General features: G+C 44.5%; 1 protein-coding gene across 2 annotated transcripts; it reads right to left on the bottom strand.

The window, feature by feature from the left end:
* Nucleotides 1-258: 258 nt before the first annotated feature.
* On the bottom strand, nucleotides 259-23016 carry LOC139558110 (hematopoietic progenitor cell antigen CD34-like). Of its 2 annotated transcripts, none has more exons than XM_071373457.1 (8): nucleotides 22780-23016; nucleotides 10343-10462; nucleotides 6431-6675; nucleotides 6245-6325; nucleotides 4399-4519; nucleotides 4248-4300; nucleotides 2479-2628; nucleotides 259-2062 (listed from the first exon to the last, which is right to left on the bottom strand). In XM_071373457.1, exons 1-8 carry the CDS (start codon nucleotides 22865-22867, stop codon nucleotides 1880-1882), a joined length of 1041 nt encoding a protein of 346 aa, XP_071229558.1. In that variant the 5' UTR covers nucleotides 22868-23016; the 3' UTR covers nucleotides 259-1879. The 2 variants fall into 2 exon arrangements, with proteins under 2 accessions (XP_071229558.1, XP_071229557.1); XM_071373456.1 differs by having other exon boundaries at nucleotides 6245-6346.
* Between the last annotated feature and the right edge of the window lie 70 nt (nucleotides 23017-23086).

Raw genomic sequence — 23086 nt, forward strand, 5'->3', positions numbered from 1 at the left:
AAGTTTTCCCTAAATCAATGCTGTACTTCAGATGCTGGTCAGTTCCCCAAAGAATATGTTTGTTCTATTTCTGCATGGACTCTGTAGTAGCAACAGTTTATATTTTGCGACTGTTATATGATCATGGTATTGCTAGAAATATGCTTTACATGAATAGAATACACTGTCAGAGTCCAATTGCTTTACATATGTGGGTCAGTTCATCAGGCAATGCTTGTTAATACAATAAACTATATGCAGTTTGAAACTTTTTCGATGACATATTAATAATTTGGTTTATTTAAGCCAAGATCAGATGTTAGATTTGATGAAAGGCCCAAAACAGCTGTAGGAATCATAATAAACTAAACTTTTCCTTGTGTGGGGTCTATAAAGAGATGCAAGTTTGTATGTGTGCCATGCTATGTGACATGATCAGGCTAGTGTTACCTGTTCAGGTAGACAAAGAAACAGTAGCAACATTGACACAATCAAAATGTATAGGGCACACAGATATTTCTAACAGAGAAAGTAGGCATATTTACACATGCAGTATTGTATGAAAACAATCAGTCATTCAAAAAACAATAGCTAAAATACATCTTCACTTTCATCCATGTAACTGATGTTTCATGATGAACTGATTTGTTAAGGACAAAAAAGGGCCTTGGGAATGTTGAACATGTTACTAGGGGTTTTGTAGATATTTAACGGCAGTGCTTCGCCACACAAAACCGACCGACCGTTTATGTGTGTTTTCCGGAATTGATAAGATTAGTCTACCTGGTTCAACATTCTCAAAGACACAGTGGTGAGTCAGAACAGAAAAAAACATTTAAACAACTACAATATAATGTTTGTCATGATGGAAATTGTGACACACTACACTCTTAGAAAAAAAGGGTTACAAAATGGTTCTTTGGCTGTCCCATAGGAGAACCCTTTTTGGTTCCAGGTAGAACCCTTTTGAGTGCCATGTAGAACTCTCTGTGGAAAGGGTTCTACATGGAACCCAAAGGGGTTCTCTACCTTCAAAGGGTTTTCCTATGGGGACAGCTGAAGAACCCTTTTAGGTTCTAGATAGCACATTTTCCTTCTAAGAGTGTAGGCCTACAGAATTATGAAACAAACATATGGCAGCCGATCTCACACAACTATTATGATAGGCCTTGATAAAAGGCAACAGGATTCAACTCTGATCTCTGCACTAGCCAATCATATTGATACCCATTTTAAAGCTGCCTATTCAAATCTCTTCAATGGTTGAAATAATCTCCATGTATCACTCTTTCTCCGCTTCTGTTACCCAAATGTAATTTTTTACCTCAAACAGGAGGTTCAAGCAAACGATCACACCAGATCATACAAACAAATTAACCAAGCGATACCTTAAACTACGATGACCCTTTTGGTTCAAATGAGTCCATTTGAGATCTGAAAGACTAAGAACTCGAATATACTGTGCTTCATACTTGAATTTGGAAACAGCAACACAAACTGTCAATTTTGGTGATTTCTTGTTCATTTCTTGCAGCAATTATTGTTTTTGGAATGCAGTCTCTGAACCTGCTGTCCAGTCCCCCAAACTCAGTGTTTAGGCTCCTTCTCTACCACCACTGAAACCTGATAGAGGCCAGTGATCACAATCTCTTCTCTTCACATTACAGGCATCGTCATCATCGTCATAGTCATCATCTTCATCATTGTCATCATTGTCATCATCCTGTGAGTCAAGGGTTGCATGGGGTAGGGTGAGGTGGGCTTAGATATTGAATGGGTGTTTAGTGTTAGAGTCTTGTATCCCCAGGTACACTATGAGGGGAGAGGGATTGGGAATGTGGTGATGACGGGGAGCAGGAGGAATGAGAATGGGGCGTTGGGGATGTAATTCAGAGCTCGTTCACATCTCAGTGTCAGCAACCGAGGTCTGGGTGGCAGGTTGGCCGTTGTTGGGTGGTGGCTGGCTCTCAGGAAACTCCCCATTGCTGGTGGGCTTCACCAGGGGCTCCTGTGACTGCAGAGGGGCCACAGACACCAGGGTGTTGGCCTGGTTCTCCTCATACACCTGGAAACCCTCTTCAGCCTATGGGCAGAACCATAGAGATTTGATTAGAGGAACCTTGATGGTAGGTTGGGCTGAGTAATACGTGTTATTGTGATACAGTACAGATTTAACTGAAGGAATAATATGTTAAAGTTGAAGGTGAAGCCTGATGACGAGAGGATTCAAAAGCAATCACTTTCTCCCTATGATGGAATTCAAACACGAAAGGTGGAGACAGGGAGTCGTGTCACTTTTGTCTGAGGAGGTCTTAACTATCTTGGCTGAGGTTAGGAATATTTGTGTCAATCAGATGAGGACATTGAGGTTAGTTTATACGATGCCTATGATAAATTATTGTGAAAACAAGACCCACCCAATCTTCCCAGTAAACTGGGTCCTGTACACAGTATTAGTTTGCTATGGGTCTCTCTCACGTCATGGCCACTCTGACTCACCAGTCTCGCTCCCTTGGGTGGTGGGCGGTGGGTTTTCAGGTAGTAACCTGCGATGAGAAGAATAGCCAGGAGCAGTCCAGTGAGCAGCAGGGAGACCAGTACAAGCTTGGATTTCTTCCCCCAGCGAGGAACAGCCTCCTCAAAATCAATCTAAAGAGACAAGGAGAGTTATACACATAATAATATAAGGAATTCAGGCTGTACTTTGAAGTTATACCCTATGTGAATTATAGTAGTATGTAATCTGCATTGTCTTGTTTTAGATGGTTTACTGACACTAGGAATAGCAGTGCCCCTGATGCCTCCTTGGATCAGGCTATTTTACCCCCAGACTGTAGAGGATGGATGAATAGCAGTGCCCCTAATGCCTCTTTGGATCAGGCTATTTTACCCCCAGACTGTAGAGGATGGATGAATAGCAGTGCCCCTAATGCCTCCTTGGATCAGGCTATTTTACCCCAGACTGTAGAGGATGGATTTCAGGCTTTATGTGGCCTGGGCTAGCATAAAGTTCAAGAGATTCAACTGAGTGGAAAAAGGCCAGCATCTCCCTACACCAATGTTCCCCAACTGGCAGCCCACAATTTTTTTAATTTGAATTATTGGACATAAAAGACTGTAAAAACACCAGCAAATCAGCTCGAACACATAATAGAGATATATCCCTTTTGGCTGAGGAGGTCTTAAGTATCTTGGCTGAGGTTAGGAATGTTTGTGTCAATCAGATAGGAGATTGAGGTTAGCTTATACGATGCCTATGACGAATGATAGTGAAAACAAGACACCAAAGGAAGGCAGTTCCACATGCTTCTCTCTAAACCATCATTTGGGTGTGGCCCATGTAAAGCTATTTCAGATTGTCATTTAAATTTTAATTGTTGGACATAAAACACTTTAAAAACACCAGCAAATCCAAGTGATTTTCATTTGGGAAATCTGTTCCAAAGTATTCCCATGCATAATTGAGAGATATACAGTATGTGATCGTATACAAATGCAAGCAAGGTTTGAAATGATTATGTTTTAGTCAAATACTATATCTGTTTGGGCTTCTTGCAGTCAATTTGCAGTCTACAAATTATTTGTAATTATGTTCCGGCCCCCTGACCATCCGCTCAAGAAAAGAAATCAGCCCACGGCTGAATCTAGTTAATGATCCCTGCCCTACACCCTTCAGACCAGGGCAGTATCTAAACACAAAGGTGCCATTGAACTAACTGACCAACATAATGAGAAGATTGTGGACGGGTGCAGCTCACTTAACTGTTTAATGCGGCAGGGCAGTGTTAGGGGGGTTGTAAGGATGGGTGTAGGGATGGAGCACAGAGTATGTCTAATGTCAAAGGGACAACCAGGTTGAATCATGAGAAGGAAACACCCATTCCTCATTCCCGCTGGTAACACTCAACCCCATCTCCACCGGGAACATAAATTAATTCCAGCTGACAGGAAAGTGGGGATTGTTTTCTGTTTGTCATACAGCATCTTCCCAGCAGCTTGGAGCCATGAGTGAGGATTCCTGTCTGGTGGAGGAGTGTCTCACAGTGGTGTTTATCTCACAGTGGTTAGCTAAGGAGTCGAATCAGCAATTGTGGTTTTGCCTCACCTACCACGGTGCACAAATTAAAGCATTTTATTGTGGGTGTGACAGCAATGGACACTGATCATAATGCCTTTCTCATGAAGTGTATGTGGTGTGAATTATGTGAACATCATATGTGTATGGGGAATTGGAATACTCTAATAAATGGAGAGAAGTGATACTCTACCTTGTCTTTTATGTTGTCATTGTTGAACTTCTCAGCCATTCCTTTTGCATCAGCTGTAAGTAGAGATAAGATGATTTGGTTCATGTTTTTTCAACAACAGACACTCAACAGAATAATCCCACATCATTAAAAAGGAGAAGAGGGGAGCAACCTTCTATGCATTGGCCAGAGATCAGGATTTCATTGGAGTTGTCCTCCTGGTAGACCTCCAGTTTACAGTCGTCTCCACACAGGTGCTCCAACACACTCTCAATCTTAGACCTGGTCTCCTCCTGTGGAAATATCAGTTGGATTAATAACACAGCATGTGAATTTGGGGCTGAACCTGGTCATCCTAGTTAACAGAAATGTGTTCTAACAGAAATGTGTTCACACAGAAATGTGGTAATATACATTCTCATGAATACACAGTTATAACTATGGGTCTTTGGAAATGTACACCACGAAAGGGCCACACCCCCTCCCATATCTCTCTCCCTTAACCCAATAAATGATATCACAACCTTGCAATACTCCAACCTATTTAACATGGTCCAAAAACAGCCACTAGCACTCACAGACAGCTCTGCTCAAACCTTTGAGCCCAGCCCCAGATAGGACAGCTGGCTTCGTTACAAAGCTAAGGAAACAGGACCGCTCTCAAGGCCTCATCTGCTACGGCACTCAGAGCATGTTCAATACAGTGCATGTAAAGCACATGAATTCTCATCTTTAAGTTGAAAACAGTTTTATTCACGTCTTTCTCAGCTGTTTCTTGATCCATGATGCAGTCTCTTGGGTCCTGCCCCTGATGCTTTAATGTCTAGTGTAGTCAGTGCATAGCATGGCGGGTCTTCTAACATTTTCAAGATGTTTCCATTATATAATTTTTTCAGTATTTCTTCCTTAGTCATTTGTTCATAATTGAAAAACATATTTTTAAAAACCCATCTACATTATATATGATCCTCATATAATTGTAAACATACATGGATCTTCACAAATGGGATGTGGTGTCTAACCCAGATGAAGCCAATCAAGTCATAAAGCATAGCCTGGTGTAGGAGTGAGTGTGTCACTGATTACATGCCATGCTGCAGGGGGCTTTCCCATGCCGGCCTAGATGGAGAGGGGGGAGCTAAGTCCCATTCAAGACTCTTACACATGCCTCTTGATGTGTGATATCACCAAGGACTCCTTTATTTCAGGGCACCATTTAATACAATTTTATCTCAACTGAGATCAGAGGAGCTGGAGCTCCAGACGGCAGGCAGCCTGGCAGACAGACACAGTTGAGGAACGCGAGACGCCCCTTCACTTCCCTGGCCGGCACAGAGCGGAATTCCTGTTAGCCCAGCAGCCATTGCTCCAAGATGCTGAGGAATCCCTTTGATACACACGCTATAGCAGCATCCCCACCACCGCCTTCCCAACTTTCACACCAAAACTTTGAACAAGTTCTTCCCTCTCCTTCTCTCCTGTAGGCATGTCTTGGGTTGTAACAAACTCCTTTTGCTCCCCCTCCTCACCTGGCAGGCATAACTAGGGAGGAGAAGGGCTGGTGTGTCACTAGCCTTCTTGTTGACTGCCCGCTGGAGATGTTTTAATCACTGCAGCTTAATGAATAGGAATTTCCTGCTTAGCTAATGTGCACTGGTCTGATAAGGGGCAAATTGCTATGATTTTGCCTCAGGAGTCGGTCATCTATAACATCTTACTCTGACTCCCAGCTTCCGCAAACGTTTTTAACACTGAAACTACCCCCTGGATACAGTTTGAACTGAAGTGAGCACTGCTGTGAGGGTTTCCTGAATGTCACAGGAATGCGTTGGCCTTTCCTTTAGTGAGGTGTGTGTGTGTGTGTGTGTGTGTGTGTGTGTGTGTGTGTGTGTGTGTGTGTGTGTGTGCGTGCGTGCGTGCGTGCGTGCGTGCGTGCGTGCGTGCGTGCGTGCGTGCGTGCGTGCGTGTGTGCGTGCGTGTGTGTGTGCACATGTACACGTGGTGTGCTCATTACTTACACAGCTGGATGAGGCCTTGAGTTTCAGATTCACTGCATCTCTGTCCTGGACAGCTTCTTTATCAACACACATCACATCAGCCTGTAGAGAGAGACCAGACCACTTCAGTTAGACTAGAGTGTGTATCGTTCATTCTGAACTTGGATTGGCGATTTGGATGGCATTGTCACTGAACTCGAGGCTCACCTCTGGGATGAGCACAGTGTCACTGGATTGGGAGGTCTGAAACTGCTGGGGAGCCTGGGTCTCCTGGTCGTCACCTGGGTCTGTGATTCCTGCGTCACCAGCCTCCACTGTGGCCTCCCCCATGTCTGTGGTCTCCACTACCCCCTTGGTGACTGGAGTCGCTGTGGTGTCATGTAAGAAGCCTGACAGATCCAGGCCAGGAATACTGGGGAATACAATGATCTGAACTTGGGGTTTATCTGCTTCTGAAAAGAAGAAAAAAGAAAAGTCTCTTTCTTAGTGTTTTATGTCCAGTCAGAGGCATCATGACCATAGGGCACAGAGGCACGTGCCCCCTCAGATTTTCTTTTTTGTTTGTTTGTTTTTGTTTCTCTGTAATACTACTAGCCACCTAGCAATTTTATGAAGTTGTCTTTAGCTAGGCCAGAGAGGTTCCCAATTTCCCAACCTCATAATTAGCTACCAAGAAGCCATTTCAGGCTATCAAGCAAAGAATAACCACCAGTCAGGAGGATACAGACAGCTCAAGATGTACAGTTGAAGTCGGAAGTTTACATACACCTTAGCCAAATACATTTAAACTCAGTTTGTCACAATTCCTGACATTTAATCCTTGTAAAAATTCCCGGTCTTATGTCAGTTAGGATCACCACTTTATTTTAAGAATGTGAAATGTCAGAATAATAGTGGAGAGAATTATTTATTTCAGCTTTTATTACTTTCATCACATTCCCAGTGGGTCAGAAGTTTACATACACCAAATTAGTATTTTCTTGGTCTTGGCTGATTTCTTTAGATTTCCCCATGATGTCAAGCAAAGAGGCACTGAGTTTGAAGGTAGGCCTTGAAATACATCCACAGGCACACCTCCAATTGACTCAAATGATGTCAATTAGCCTATCAGAAGCTTCTAAAGCCTATGACATCCTTTTCTGGAATTTTCCAAGCTTTTTAAAGGCACAGTCAACTTAGTGTATGTAAACTGACCCACTGGAGTTGTGACACAGTGAATTATAAGTGAAATAATCTGTCTGTAAACAATTGTTGGAAAAATGACTTCAACTGTATGCTTAGATATGCAGAAAAATATACATCTTTTTAAATAGAATTAAGCATAATGATTATGGCTCTAGATTGCAGGTGTTTGAAAAATGCAAAAATCTCCAACTTCCGGAGGGGGGGCAAGGACCACCCCCCAGACATCCTCATGTTGTAACGATTCTCGTTGGTGGAAGAAGAGGAGGACCAAGGTGCAGCGTGGTACGTGTTCATTTTAATAAACAAAATAAACTGAACACTGAATTTACAAAAAAAATAATAAAGAGCGAGAACGAAAACGAAACAGTTCTGCAAGCAATACACACAAACAGAAAACAATCACCCACAACACACAACACACAATGGAAAACAGGCTACCTAAGTATAGCTCCCAATCAGAGACAACGATAGACAGCTGCCTCTGATTGGGAACCACACCAGGCCAAACACAGAAATAGACAACCTAGACATACAGCATAGATTGCCCACCCACATCACACCCTGACCAAATAAAACATAGAAACATACAAAGCAATCTATGGTCAGGGCGTGACAGTACCGCCCCCCCCCCCCCCCCCCCCCAACCTGAACCTATAGGGGAGGGTCTGGGTGGGCATCTGTCCGCGGTGACGGCTCTGTCGCGGGACGTGGATCCCACTCCACCATAGTCTTAGCCCACTTAGGTGGTGCCTTTGGAGCGGCGACCCTCGCCGCCGACCCCGGACTGGGAACCCTATCAGCGGGCCCCGAATAGACGGGCGACTCCGGCAGCGCCGGAGTGAAGGGCGGCTCCGGCAGCGCCGGATTGACGGGCGGCTCAGGCAGCTCCTGACTGACGGGCGGCTCTGGCAGCTCAGGACAGACGGGCGGCTCTGGCAGCTCAGGACAGGAGGGAGACTCCGGCTGCTCCGGACAGGAGGGAGACTCCGGCTGCTCCGGACAGGAGGGAGGCTCAGGAGGCTCCGGACTAGAGGGCGTCGCTGGAGGCTCCGGACTAGAGGGCGTCGCTGGAGGCTCCGGACTAGAGGGCGTTGCTGGAGGCTCCGGACTAGCTTCCTTCGTTGGAGGCCTCATGCCAATGATCCTCACCGGAGGCTTCATGCCATGGATCCTCACCGGAGGCTTCGTGCCATGGATCCTCACAGGAGGCTTCGTGCCATGGATCATCACTGGAGGCTTCGTGCCATGGATCATCACTGGAGGCTTCGTGCCATGGATCATCACTGGAGGCTTCGTGCCATGGATCATCACTGGGGGCTTCGTGCCATGGATCATCACTGGAGGCCTCGTGCCATGGATTATCACTGGAGGCTTCTTGCCATGGATCATCACTGGAGGCTTTGTGCCATGGATTATCACTGGAGACTTCTTTCCATGGATTATCACTGGAGGCTTCGTGCCATGGATCATCACTGGAGGCTTTGTGCCATGGATTATCACTGGAGGCTTCTTGCCATGGATTATCACTGGAGGCTTCGTGCCATGGATCATCACTGGAGGCTTCTTGCCATGGAGCACCACTGGAGGCTTTGTGCCATGGATTATCACTGGAGGCTTCTTGCCATGGATCATCACTGGAGGCTTCATGCCATGGATTATCACTGGAGGGCAGAGACACAGAAGGCCTGGCTCTGGGAGAAGGCACAGAACTCACCAGGCTGGGGAGACATGCAGGAGGCCTTGTCCTTGGCCGAGGCACCGGATGCACTGGACCGTGGAGGCGCACTGGCGGTCTCAAGCGCAGAGCTAGCACCACTCGTCCTGGCTGGATCCCCCCCTGTAGCCCGGCAAGTGCGGGGAGTTGGAACAGGCCGCACTGGGCTGTGCTGGTGAACTGGAGACACCGTGCATAGGGCTGGTGCAGTATACCCTGGACCGAGGAGACGCACTGGAGACCAGATGCGCTGAGCCGGCATCATCCCTCCTGGCTCGATGCCCACTCTAGCCAGGCCGATTCGAGAAGCTGTGATGTAGCGCACCGGGCTATGCGTGCGCACTGGGGACACCTTGCGCTTCTCCGCATAACACGGTGCCTGCCCAGTCACTCTCTCGCCACGGTAAGCACGGGGAGTTGGCTCAGGTCTCCTACCTGAGTCCGCCAATCTACCCGTGTTCCCCCCCAAAAAAAAATCTGGGGCTGCCTCTCGTGCCCGTTACCTCGCGCCATTCCTCGTAGTGGCGCCGCTCCACTCTAGCTGCCTCCAGCTCCTCTTTCGGACGGCGATACTCCCTCGGCTGTGCCCAGGGTCCTTTGCCGTCCAAGATTTCCTCCCAAGTCCAGAACCCTCTGCTCCTGGTTACCACGCTGCTTGGTCCTTTTTTGGTGGGTGATTCTGTAACGATTCTCGTTGGTGGAAGAAGAGGAGGACCAAGGTGCAGCGTGGGACGTGTTCATTTTAATAAACAAAATAAACTGGACACTGAATTTACAAAAAAATAATAAAGAGCGAGAACAAAAACGAAACAGTTCTGCAAGCAATACGCACAAACAGAAAACAATCACCCACAACACACAATGGAAAACAGGCTACCTAAGTATAGCTCCCAATCAGAGACAACGATAGACAGCTGCCTCTGATTGGGAACCACACCGGGCCAAACACAGAAATAGACAACCTAGACATACAACATAGAATGCCCACCCACATCACACCCATACCAAACAAAACATAGAAACATACAAAGCAATCTATGGTCAGGGCGTGACACATGTACTTTGTGTCCCCACAGATGTTTGAGGTGCATTGCGCCCCTGTGTCCACTAGATTTAAAACATTTATGACAAAAAGCTGATAGGATGCGCCTAGGACGGTATATTAATACAGCAACACCAGATCTCTGTGTAGATCATCTTCTAATGGATCCATTTCTTACCTTCATCTGCCAGTTGTGTGGTGTCAATGTCGTCTCCACGAAATAATTCAGCAACATCTGCTGGCTGTGTGGGCCCAGTGACAACATCTGATTCACTCTCGTCTTGTGCAACTACACCACCTGGAAGAGAACAACAAAGGGCTAACTTGCACTATAACACTTGCATGCCAATACGTACTGTAGAAACCATGACAACTTTGTCACAGCAGTGATGCCCCTTTCTGAAAGAGTCTTCTACCTCACTAAGCTTAATAGCTGCTTTTCTCATTTACACCAAGCTACATGGTCATTTGTCTGGACCTTTATATGACATTGTCTTTCCGAGCTATATTCAATTGATCCCACACCTGTGTCCAGGTCTATCGCACCACATTAATAGACAGTATGTGTGCAAACTGACTTTACTTAGCACTTAGACTCACAGGACTGATAGCAATCCTACCACACCCATATAGTCTGGTATTACTAGTGATCCCAGGGGGGAGATCTCATTGGCTGTGAATGTAATCTTGACTGAGGTGTTTGTGTTGGAGCTATGCAGTGCGTCTCTAATAGGTTCCAGGGTCTGACCTGAAATCAATTAGGCCCCATGCAGCACTAAGGAAGGGACTGTAATTAATAGCCCAACTGTGGGGTAACTCCTCAGCTCAGCCTGTGCAAATAAATGTTCTTGTCCCCGCCTGCAAGGGGGCCTGACCCCTGACACATTCCCGCTGGGACGGTGGGTACAAGCCCCCCAGGGGAAATCTCTCTCTGGTCTAATGACAGACATTATGGGAGCTATGCAGCAAGCACACTGGCTTTAATACATGGGCCTCTGGGTCATTTACTCTTTAAAGTCTTAGTATGTGCATCCATTTCCTCATACCTAGTTAGCTATGCAGCTGGACCGAGGAATGTGATTATTTCTTCCTCCTTCATAGCTAATTATGAAGATAAATATAATAACTGCACAGACTTTCACACTCTCAAAAACAATCTTGTAATTTCTAAAACCTTTAAGAATTTGATATTTCGATGCTTAACTATCAGAAGACTGTAAAGTCTTTCATTGCCAGGTGTCATGCAATAAGAGAGATGCCTCTCAATGCTAAGAGGGTAAGGATATCTCCCCAGTGTGTGATTATAACACTCATTTATCCTCCAACAGGGTGAAGTCATACTGTGTATGTAGGTCTCTTATGCCCGTATGTGCCTGTAAGTGGGTGCTTTGACTGGGCTTCTTGATAGACCACTGATACCCTTACTTGGGGATGGCCATGTCTTTTAGACTGATGGGCTTTGGTACTGACACCATCTCAGTCCCAGCTCTCACATGCAAAGAAGTAATGGGAGAGCTGTGCCTCCCAACAACAGTTCAGACTCATTAGTCAGTGGGATACACAACATCAAGTCATCTAGGTGAATGACGTTTCCATCTAGCTAGCCTGTTAAACAGCCGAACGCCCTGCTGAAATATACTGCTGCTTTACTAAAACTGTTGGTGCACAGTGATGTCGAAACCATAATTCTATTTTTTTAAATAGCCATAGTTCTACCTATCAGGCCCTCTGAGGTAAAAGCTTGTTTTACACAACGTGATGAGTCATTTTATATTTTCAAGTAAGTTACTGTGGTGGTGGGTTGAATCAAGTACAAAACTTATAATGTAGTTTGTCATATTGTTTTCTAGTCTTGTCAGCAACTATATTTCATGTGGGTAGTGCTAATGCAGTGCATACCATACAGGGCAGTGGATGTTTCATAAACTAAACTGGGCAAAGATCTTGCTGCTATGAAATATCTTAATAAGCTGTGCGCCTGACTCCCTTTTTCCTGAGATTGAACATGTTTACTGAGATAGTTATGGCAACGAAGAAAGCTCTGCAATCGTTTGCCCCCTGTAGCCTTCTCCTCTAAATCAATGGCATTACCTCATCCACGAGGCTTTGCCAAAATTCTGTACATCTCATTAAGACTCTCTCCTCCCTCCCTGCCTTTTCCCCATGCAGTTAAACAATGTTGTTTTCTGGTTAAACCCACAGAAGCTTTGTCCAAGACAGAACTGAATGTTGCATAATTGGGCCGGGTTTGGATAAGCTACTATATCACCAGGTTGGACATTTCCGACTGTCTTTCCACCCTGTTTGCTTGTGGAATTGAACTTTTATAGTCAGTTGTTGCAGTATGCTAAATGCAGTGTGGTGCATTGATTGGACTTGCTAAATCAGTATGACGAGCAAGTGCCACAAGTGCGAAACAGTCAGCGTGCCATATAAACAGGTGGGTCAACACTACTGAAGAAGGTCTCACACTGGTATACTTAGACTAGCAACTGTTGGTTATAGCTGTCACATGTGTTTTGTGACAATTTAATTGTGTTTACGAGCTACCTCTCTGTCATTGTAAATAATTTATGTGCATATTGCTACCAGCTCTGTTTTAGGTATATAACAGCCCACAGAGCCAGCCAACCAGTCTATTTACCAAGAGGGTTTTCATCTGTATTTTTTGTAGCTGTCTATATACCACCACAAACTGATGCTGGCACTAAAACCGCACTCAATGAGCTGTATACGGCCATAAGCAAACAGGAAAATGCTCCAGAGGCGGTGGTCAGATGAAGCAGATGTTAAGCTAAAGGATTGTTTTGCTAGCACAGACTGGAATATGTTCCGGGATTACTCCGATGGCATTGTGGAGTACACCACATCAGTCACTGGCTTCATCAATAAGTAACGTCATCCACACAGTGACGTACATAGATACCCCAACCAGAAGCCATGGATTACAGGCAACATCCACACGGAGCTAAAGGGTAGAGCTTCTGCTTTCAAGGAGTGGGAGTCTTACCTGGAAGCTTTTAAGAAATTCCACTATGCCCTCCAACAAACCATCAAACAAGAAAAAGCGTCTATACAGGACTAAGATCGAATCGTACTACACCGCCTCCGACTCTCGTCGGATGCAAACTATTACAGACTACAAAGGGAAGCACAGCCCCGAGCTGCTCAGTGACACAAGCCTACCACACGAGATAAATAACTTATATGCAAGTAACACTGAAGCATGCATGAGAGCATCAGCTGTTCCCGACGACTGTGTGATCACGCTCTCCGTAGCCTATGTGAGTAAGACCTTTAAACAGGTCAACATTCACAAGGACGCAGGGCCAGACGGATTACCAGGACGTGTACTCCGAGCATGCGCTGACCAACTGGCAAGTGTCTTCACTGACATTTTCAACCTGTCCCTGACTGAGTCTGTAATAACAACATATTTTAAGCAGACCACCATAGTCCCTGTGCCCAACAACACCAAGGTAACCTGCGTAAATGACTACCGACCCGTAGCACTCACGTCTGTAGCCATGAAGTGCTTTGAAAGGCTGGCCATGGCTCACATCAACACCATTATCTCAGAAACCCTAGACCCACTCCAATTTGCATACTGCCCCAACAGATCCACAGATGATGCAATCTCTATTGCACTCAACACTGCCCTTTCCCACCTGGACAAAAGGAACACCTACGTGAGAAAGCTATTCATTGACTACAGCTCAGTGTTCAACACCATAGTGCCCACAAAGCTCATCACTAAGCTAAGGACCCTGGGACTGAACACCTCCCTCTGCAACTGGACCCTGGACTTCCTGACAGGCCGCCCCCAGGTAGTAAGGGTAGGTAATAACACATCCGCCACGCTGACTCTCAACACGGGGGACCCTCAGGGGTGCATGCTCAGTTCCCTCCTGTACTCCCTGTTCACTCCCAATTACCTCGACTAACCGGTGCCCCCGCACATTGACTCTGTACCGGTACCCCCTGTATATAGCCTCGCTATTGTTATTTTATTGCTGCTGTTTAATTATTTGTTACTTATCTATTTTTTTACTTAACACTTTTTTTTCTTAACTTCTTAAAGCATTGTTGTTTAAGGGCTTTTAAGTAAGCATTTCACTGTAAGGTTGTTGTATTCAGCGCATGTGACAAATACAATTTGATTTGATTTGATAACACCTGGTTGCTTAGTTTAAAACAGAGCCATACAGAGGATGTTGTTTAGCAACCCTGCCAGCATGGCCAGTAAAGCCTGAGCAGCCTTAATCACTGTCTGACCAGCCATCAGTCATCAGCTACGTGTTCTACACACAAACCCACTTAACCAGAATCTAACCTCAACATGGCAGCACTGGTGTAGCGCAGTTTCTCTGAACCCCCCACGCAAAGTCAGAGTTTGGGCGCTCTGATAGCTGTCCATGGTTCTGAAATTGCGATGTCTATGTATCTGCCTGTCGATAGGCTGTCAGATTATTTGGTGCTAGTGCTTGTAGTAGCCTATAGCTTTGCTTTAATGGATACATGCTTATTTATATTTGGTTGTCAGGCCTACTGCTTATATTAAGCCTAATGCTTATGTTTCACGAAGCTATAGAATGCTAGCTGGCGGCAAGAATGTACACTACCGTTGAAAGGTTTGGGGTCACTTAGAAATGTCCTTGTTTTCCATGAAAACATACATGAAATTAGTTACAAAATGAATAGGAAATATAGTCAAGATGTTGACAAGGTTATAAATAATGATTTTTAATTGAAATAATAATTGTGTCCTTCAAACTTTGCTTTCGTCAAAGAATCCTCCATTTGCAGCAATTACAGCCTTGCAGACCTTTGGCATTCTAGTTGTCAATTTGTTGAAGTAATCTGAAGAGATTTCACCCCATGCTTCCTGAAGCACCTCCCACAAATTGGATTGGCTTGATGGGCACTTCTTACGTACCATGTGGTCAAGCTGCTCCCAAAACAGCACAATAGGGTTGAGATCCGGTGACTGTGCTGTTCACTCCATTATAGACAGAATACCAGCTGACTGCTTCTTCCCTAAATAGTTCTTGCATAGTTTGGAGCTGCGCTTTGTGTCATTGTCCTGTTGGAGGAAATTGGCTCAAATTAAGCGCCTTCCACAGGATATGGCATGGCTTTGGCATGGCTTTTACCACCACCAGGCCATCACATTGCCTCCACCATGCTTGACAGATGGCGTCAAGCACACCTCCAGCATCTTTTCATTTTTTCTGCGCCTCACGAATGTTCTTCTTTGTGATCCGAACACCTCAAACTTAGATTCGTCTGTCCATTACACTTTTTTCCAATCTTCCTCTATCCAGTGTCTATGTTCTTTTGCACATTTTATTATTTTATTTTTATTGGCCAGTCTGAGATATGGCTTTTTCTTTGCAACTCTGCCTAGAAGGCCAGCATCCCAGAGTCGCCTCTTCACTGTTGACGTTGAGACTGCTGTTTTGCGGGTACTATTTAATGAAGCTGCCAGTTGAGGACTTGTGAGGCGTCTGTTTTTCAAACCAGACACTCTAATGTACTTGCTCAGTTGTTGACTGGGGCCTCCCACTCCTCTTTCTATTCTGGTTAGAGCCAGTTCGCTCTGTTCTGTGAAGGGAGTAGTACACAGCGTTGTACGAGATCTTCAGTTTTTTTGGCAATTTCTCGCATGGAATAGCCTGCATTTCTCAGAACAAGAATAGACTGATGAGTTTTAGAAGAAAGTTAATTGTTTCTGGCCAATTTGAGCCTGTAATCAAACCCAGAAATGCTGATGCTCCAGATACTCAACTAGTATAAAGAAGGCCAGTGTTATTGCTTCTTTAATCAGAACAACAGTTTTCAGCTGTGCTAACAGAATTGCAAAAGGGTTTTCAATTGATCAATTCACCTTTTAAAATGATAAACTCGGATTAGCTAACACAACGTGCCATTGGAACACAGCAGTGATGGTTGCTGATAATGGGCCTCTGTACGCCTATGTAGATATTCCATAAAAAAATCTGCTGTTTCCAGCTACAATAGTCATTTACAACATTAACAATGTCTACACTGTATTTCTGATCAATTTGATGTTATTTTAATGTACAAAAAAATTGCTTCTCTTTCAAAAACAAGGACATTTCTAAGTGACCCCAAACTTTTGAACTGTAGTGTATTTACTTGTTGAGTAATTAAAGTGGGAAACTCAAACATTGCAGATTGTAAAATGAATTTTCAATGCAACAGCACACTAATCAGTAACCAATAGATTTTTACATACAACTGGCCCTCTATGGTCAGGGCGTGACATTTTTACTACAAACCTAATTTCCTCATATGTTGATGATGGGGTGGTGCTGGAGATGATGAATATGAAGTCAAACGTTTTTTAAATGTCCCTTTAATTCCAAATAATACAATCAGTCCACTGTCAAAACAATAGCTTACTATGGATTGTTTCATTATGCAGACAATGCCGTCTAGCCTACTAGCCTATCTATAGCTATACACAGTATTTAGCTGGTAGAGTGTAAATGGAAATGGAAACATGCTCCAGGTGAAACCTATGATCCTTTATAGATGTATCTTGTTAAAACCACTTCAATCAGTGTAGATGAAGCGAAGGAGACAGGTTAAATACATATTTTTAAGCCTTGAGACAATTGAGATGGATTGTGTATGTGTGCCATTCAAAGGGTGAATGGGCAAGACAAAATACTTAAGTGCCTTTGAACGGGGTATGGTAGTAGGTGCCAGGTGCACCGGTTTGAGTGTGTCTGCAACACTGCTGGGTTTTTCATGGTCAACAGTTTCCCATGTGTATCAAGAATGGTCCACCAACCAAAGGACGTCCATCCAGCCAACTTGACACAACTGTGGGAAGCATTGGAGTCAACATGGGCCAACATCCCTGTGGAATGCTTCGACACCTTGTAGAGTCCATGCTCTGACAAATTGAGGCTCTTCTTGGGGCAAAAGGGGTGTAACTCAATATTAGTGTATATTACACATTGGAACTCGGACTCCACGCTGACGAGGCTATCTGTCTCTTCACTCGTAGGTCTACCAGTGTTCATAGAAGGGGTGTTGCTCTCATGAGCGCGGGTGTGTCTCTGGCAGTCATCAGCTTGATTTTCAGGGAGAGGAGGAGGAGAAGAAGTGAGTTCCTCTCACTTGAGGAACTGAGGGGAGGAAGAAGAGGAGGAGCAATGCCACTGTTATTGGCGTGCCTGGGCATTGAGGTCTCTGTCAGGACTGTTAGGCTGCTAGTACCAGCTGCTGCATAAGTAGGCCTACTAGCTTCCACCTGCCATGGTGTTTTGTCAGTCAAGGATGAGGTGGTGGTAGCTTTACTGATGTGGTTATCTTCAGTAAGTTGGCACGAGCTTGATCAGATAAAGCTTTTTTGCTGTTTTTTTGTGCACCACTTTGTTCTTGCCTTTTATTTATCCATCTTGAAAAACAAACTCACTCTCCATCATCCGAGTCTGACCTGATTCACGTAACTGTTTTTTTTACTTGATAGCCAATTAGATGAGGGGGCCGAGGCGGGCTGCTGCTGGCGCCGCTGAGAAATAGGCTAATTAGATCCATGAAAACTAGTCTGACTAACTCATCTTCTACCCATGTAGATGTAGACAACACAAACACTTTGCTTGCTACATGTGGAAACTAAAAAGCAGGGTAACTGTCAAAAGTATTTATAAAAAATAGACATAGGTGTGAGATGACGGACATGAGGCCCCAGAGCTCAAGGAACCTTTGAACACCATTTTGCTTCATTTTGATTCGCTTTTTAAGGGCTCCATGTTTCATGACATTATATGGCTGTTAATGTTAATTTCAGGCAACTGGTGGTGCAGTATGAATGATTTGATATAGTTGTTAGTCATCACCGATGATCCTCACTATATGGGAATGGGGAAGTGTAAATAACCTTTAGCATAGCTGTGGAGCACACAGTAGGGCCAGTATGTAGTCATCCCCTTTGGTTTGTGTTGTAATGAATACAGTGGGGTCTTGTTGGGTGAGCTGCCATGCCGCTAAGAGCAGGAGGTTAGCAATCAGACAGAACACTTCCTCTGATTCTCACAGGATGACCTCTCCTTTGCCCTCTACCCAGGAACCACAGCTATAGCTAACCTGTCTACGATTTACTGCATCCATTCCTTATATTGAGGCCCCCTTTGTCTCTCTACCCCTCTCTTTATTCTTCTTACCTATTCTTTATGTGTTGCATGGAGCACTAATGTGAAGCCCTGAACCATGTCACTTAACCCCCTCAGCCCCCCCCCCCCCCCCCCCCCGGCCTTTATAGCCACTCCGCTCCAGATGTTATTCCAACGGCCTCGACTGCCCTGCACTCTGAGATTTTCCCAGCAGATGGTCAGATTGACAGGTCTGGATATCCTCCGGCTTTCACTCGTCTCAAGGGAGTTCTGGATGGGGGAATGCCGGCAGCAGCAGCAGCCTTGGAGGAGAACAAGCCAGCTAAATGTATAGGCAACCCCCCATCTGTTCCACCCACCCACCCTCCTCCAGTTGTGGACTTCTTATCCCCAGGATCTACAGAGGTGAGAAGTATATGCTTTCACCAGGCACATCCCTCCCACGCAAGGCAACACGTCATGCCCACAGTCAGAGCTGGGTAGTGGCCCTGTCTTCCCATGGCCAGCAACAGACAACCAGACTGGCCCATACAGTAAGCTACTCCTCTCTGCTGCTGGAGGGGCAGGGGCAGAGTAGGTTTTGGACTGTGACACAGGGCTTAGTGAGGTGATAATGGTCTGCAGGCACGAGTGGACCACCATTCTCACATAGTGTGCAATGGTAACCACATGAGATAGTGTTTGCACAAGGAGAGCCAAACACGCAAACTCGAAAACAAACTGTCTCATTAATCTTCAAATTCCACAAATAAAATGCTGCTTTAGCCAAAACCTTTTTTCCACTGTCTATAAAGCTAAATTCACGTCTTTAAAATAAGGGATTCTCCTCTATACAAGACAGGTTCTATAAACTGGACTGACATAGTATCTATTTTTTGTTGAATCAGCGATATATGTTTGGAATGTTCCTCACACATCCTCCAACAGGATATGTGTGAAGGGTGGCTCAGTGAGGAATGAGAGGGGTGTGTGGGAGAAGGGGCACCGGGTGATCCTGCGTGTCAGACCCTCATTATAACCCACCCATGTCTGTCATAACACCCCTCTGACACCATCCATGTATAGTTGTCTGTACACAGTGCCACCAAAGCACAAGGCCAGGGTAACATTCTCAAGAAACAATTTATTTTCTTCCCCGGTGATTATAAGGTTAGGCTCTCCCTCCCTTTTGTGTTCAGTTTTGAAGTCCTGTTCTCACTAATAGTTACAATGCTGAATGAAACCTCACTCTACTGGCAATTCTAGCCACTCTTTAGATTTCTCTTGTGTATGATTCTATAGTACAACTCTCCTAGTACAACTGAGGAATTTGCGTCTGAAAGTGCCGCTTTTAGTGGCTGAGGAATGGGACATTGGACCTCAGTCCCTCGGGAGGTGAACACAGTATTGCAACTCTAGACTCCTGACCTGCTATCTTAAACTCTGTCTCTGTCACAGAACCAGCCCAGCCCTCTTTTTCCTGGCATTAAACCCAGAAAGAGGATGGAGGATCTCATGTTTTTAATCAAGCTCCAGTGCTGCACCCATGGCTGCCCAGAAGCTCTCATCCCACCCTGGGGCTACGACAGCCAAGTTCTGGGGACTTCAGTCAGAAGCTCTCATCCCACCCTGGGGCTATTGCAGCCAAGTGGTAGGAACTTCAATCAGGACTCATCTGTTTCTACTTGTGTATGTATTTCACTTTACAGATTGTCTGTTACAGTTTCACTGCTGTATACATTACCTTAACTGTTCCTGTCTGGGAGGAGTAAATCAGTAAAAGTTTGGACATTGATTCAGTTCAGAGAGAATCACAAGGAGATTTCAATTCTACTGCAGACAAATTACTACCATGCCTCTGGAGGTGGTATTGAATAACAGCCATGTCCAGACTAAACTAGACAATATCAAGACACTAAACTGGAAACGTAGACTGGCCCTCAACAAAAAACAGAATGGTTTTCTATTTAGAATGATACATTTATTATCTAATGTTAAGTATCCATGTTTATTCTGCTTATCACCACAGATAGTAAAGGAAAGACATGGACATGTCCACTCTCCCACACAAAGATTGTTTCACAGCAAGTTAGAAACAATTATAAAACAGACTACAAAAACATAACGATCAACTTGAAACAGTGTGATTTAGCAATCTTACAGAAACTAATATTAATTTTCCTTTATTTAACTAGGCAAGTCAGTTAAGAAAAAAAATATTATTTACAATGACGGCCTACCCCAGCCAAACCCAGACAACGCTGGGCCAATTGTGCACTTCCCTATGGGACTCCCAATCACAGCCAGATGTGATGCAGCCTGGATTCCAACCAGGTACTGTAGTGATGCATCTTGCACTGAGATGTAGTGCCTTAGACCGCTGTGCCACTCAGGAGCCCAAAGAGGATGACCTGTCCTTCTTCAGGCCTTATAAGATACAAAATAAATGTTCCTGTTCCACAGGTGCTGGACTTGGACTGGGTTTTCAGCCATGCCCTGGACGTAATGGTATTTACTTTATGAGAGGAGTGGCTTCTTTGTTGGACATGTTCCTGTGTGAGTGTTCAGTAGATGTTGCTAAAATAATATCTATGATTCACATAATTACAGGTCCTGAGGTCAGGTCGAGTTCCCTCTGAAACTAGTAAGCCTCCTAAAACCAGGGAAAAGCATATGGCTTAAATCCTTTGTAGTCTGTTTATAAACACAACCTCTCGAAATTTTTGAAACTTCACTTGAGAACACTAGGTGGTTCTACTCCAATTGTGATTCATGCATGCGGCAGGTAGACTAGTGGTTGGGCTAGTAACTGAAAGGTTGCTGGTTTGAATCCCTGAGCTGACGAGGTGAAAAATCTGTCAATGTGCCATTGAGCAAGGCACTTAACCCTAGTTTCTCTGGATAAGAGTGTCAGCTAAATTACTCAAATGTAAACATGTAAATTTACTCTCATCATGTGATGCTGAAATGAGATCCATTTATACTCTGTTTTGTTAAGTTTAACTTTCAGAGGTGACTTTAAAAAGTTACAATTGCATTAACTTTTGAGTGCCACAGTATGTTAGTAGTTCCCCTCATTCTGCTGTTTGGCTATAGCGCTTGAATCCATTCTCCAAACCCATTTCTGACAAGCCCCTCCACATTAACTACTGTACTGCAGCTATGCCAACATCTGTCTTTTAGCTCTGACTTAATCCACAGTACTACAGTAATTCTGCACAGTGATTACATAATACAGCCCTCTCCCAGATTTCTAAAGTTGACCGGAGCATCCGGCGATAAAACAAATGGTATACAGTAAGTTGGACTTTGTTTGAAAGAAGTACTTGTCTCTTCTCAGGAAATAGACTTTAAGCAAACTATAGACTGTTTTGTTGTTTTCCCTCCTTTTCTCCCTCTTGCTTCTCCTGTTGCTTTACCACTTCTTGCGCCCATGCATTCTCCCTCCTACTGTTTAGGATAACTGTGAGGCATTCTGCTACCATTCATTTTTGTCAGCTAGCTTGGCATGGCGTTGTGATGTCCAGCTTTTCATTGAATGGTAAATTATATTAAACATGTGTCCACACAATCTTCAGATTCAAGATTCTCTTAAGATATGAGGAAACATAACATTTTTACTCTTTAACATTAATCTACATACATGTGTTCCACAGATCATAGCAGAACCAACTGCCTTCTACTTATAGGAATAGATTTGTGCTTCCAATACCAATTACATAATTTGTAATACATCTAATTAACATTGCATTACTTTCAGATTAAGCAATTTACTATGTCAATATTTCTTCCCACACCACAGCAAAAAACTAATGCAATTAGGGAGAACATAAATAGCTGCTTTTGTTGTAATGTTAATTGATGTGCAGTTTGGTGTTGCTGGCAGAACAAATACAAATGTTTTGGGTGAACTTTTTGGGCTCCCAAGTGGCGCAGTGGTGTAAGACACTGCATCTCAGTGCTAAGAAGTGTCACTACAGACAACCTGGTTTGAATCCACACTGTAGTCTCTTCTGGAAATGTGTTAGATCAGATGGAGATGGCAGGAAAAACCTCCCAATCTTGTACTTAACCCTCTCAAAGGGTCACATTGTTGAGAAGTAGTATAATTTGGAGAGAGAGTTCCCATAGGCAATAAATAGGTGCAGGTTATGCATGCATGATTCAGCTGCACAATGACTGTAGGTTTCATATTCAAATTGGCCCCTTTGATTGCTACGTTATGCTCCAAAGTAACGTTTCCCTTTCAGAATCATCATGGGGGGGGGGATTCCATGAAGCTATCCTGCATTTATAAATTATTACACACTGCTAAACCATGGGTTTATTTTCATGAAAGTGAAAATCATGTTGACACCATTGTATAGAGTTGATAACATGAAAATCTCTGTGTTCAGCCTGAGACAACCCCTGAACCCCACCCCTGTCCCCTCACATGCTTTCTTTCAAGTTCAGCTTGAGGAGTCTGGATGTATGAGTTTTTACTTACCGTGAAAGAGGGTGGTGATGAGAAGCAAAGTGAATGCCAGCATTTTGTGAGTCTCATTCATTCTCTGTGTGGATGCTGCTACTGCCATTCTCCTCCTGTTTGTGTGAGCGTCCAGGGTGTGTGAGCGTCCAGGGTGTGTGAGCGAGAGAGAAGGGGAGCACCAGTGGACCAGACCAGTTTAGGATTTCCTCTTACCGTGAGTGGGACGGGCCGGATAAAGTGCCACTTGTGCTCTGGCACTTTTATATGGCTGCCCTCCCTCGCTGAGGCCCAACCCCACACCCCTTCTCTCACTGGTTACTTTAAT

Source organism: Salvelinus alpinus, chromosome 2, assembly GCF_045679555.1.
Source record: "Salvelinus alpinus chromosome 2, SLU_Salpinus.1, whole genome shotgun sequence".
Classification (NCBI taxonomy): domain Eukaryota; kingdom Metazoa; phylum Chordata; class Actinopteri; order Salmoniformes; family Salmonidae; genus Salvelinus; species Salvelinus alpinus.

What these genes read in the sequence shown, in the direction of transcription:
- LOC139558110 (XM_071373456.1), bottom strand. Translation starts at nt 22,867, where the DNA reads ATGGCAGTAGCAGCATCCACACAGAGAATGAATGAGACTCACAAAATG. An exon ending in CACACAACTGGCAGATGAAG is followed by an intron (nt 6,676 to 10,342) that starts GTAAGAAATGGA and finishes TCTTCTTTTCAG; the next exon opens with AAGCAGATAAACCCCAAGTT. An exon ending in CTCTGGCCAATGCATAGAAG is followed by an intron (nt 4,301 to 4,398) that starts GTTGCTCCCCTC and finishes CTCTACTTACAG; the next exon opens with CTGATGCAAAAGGAATGGCT.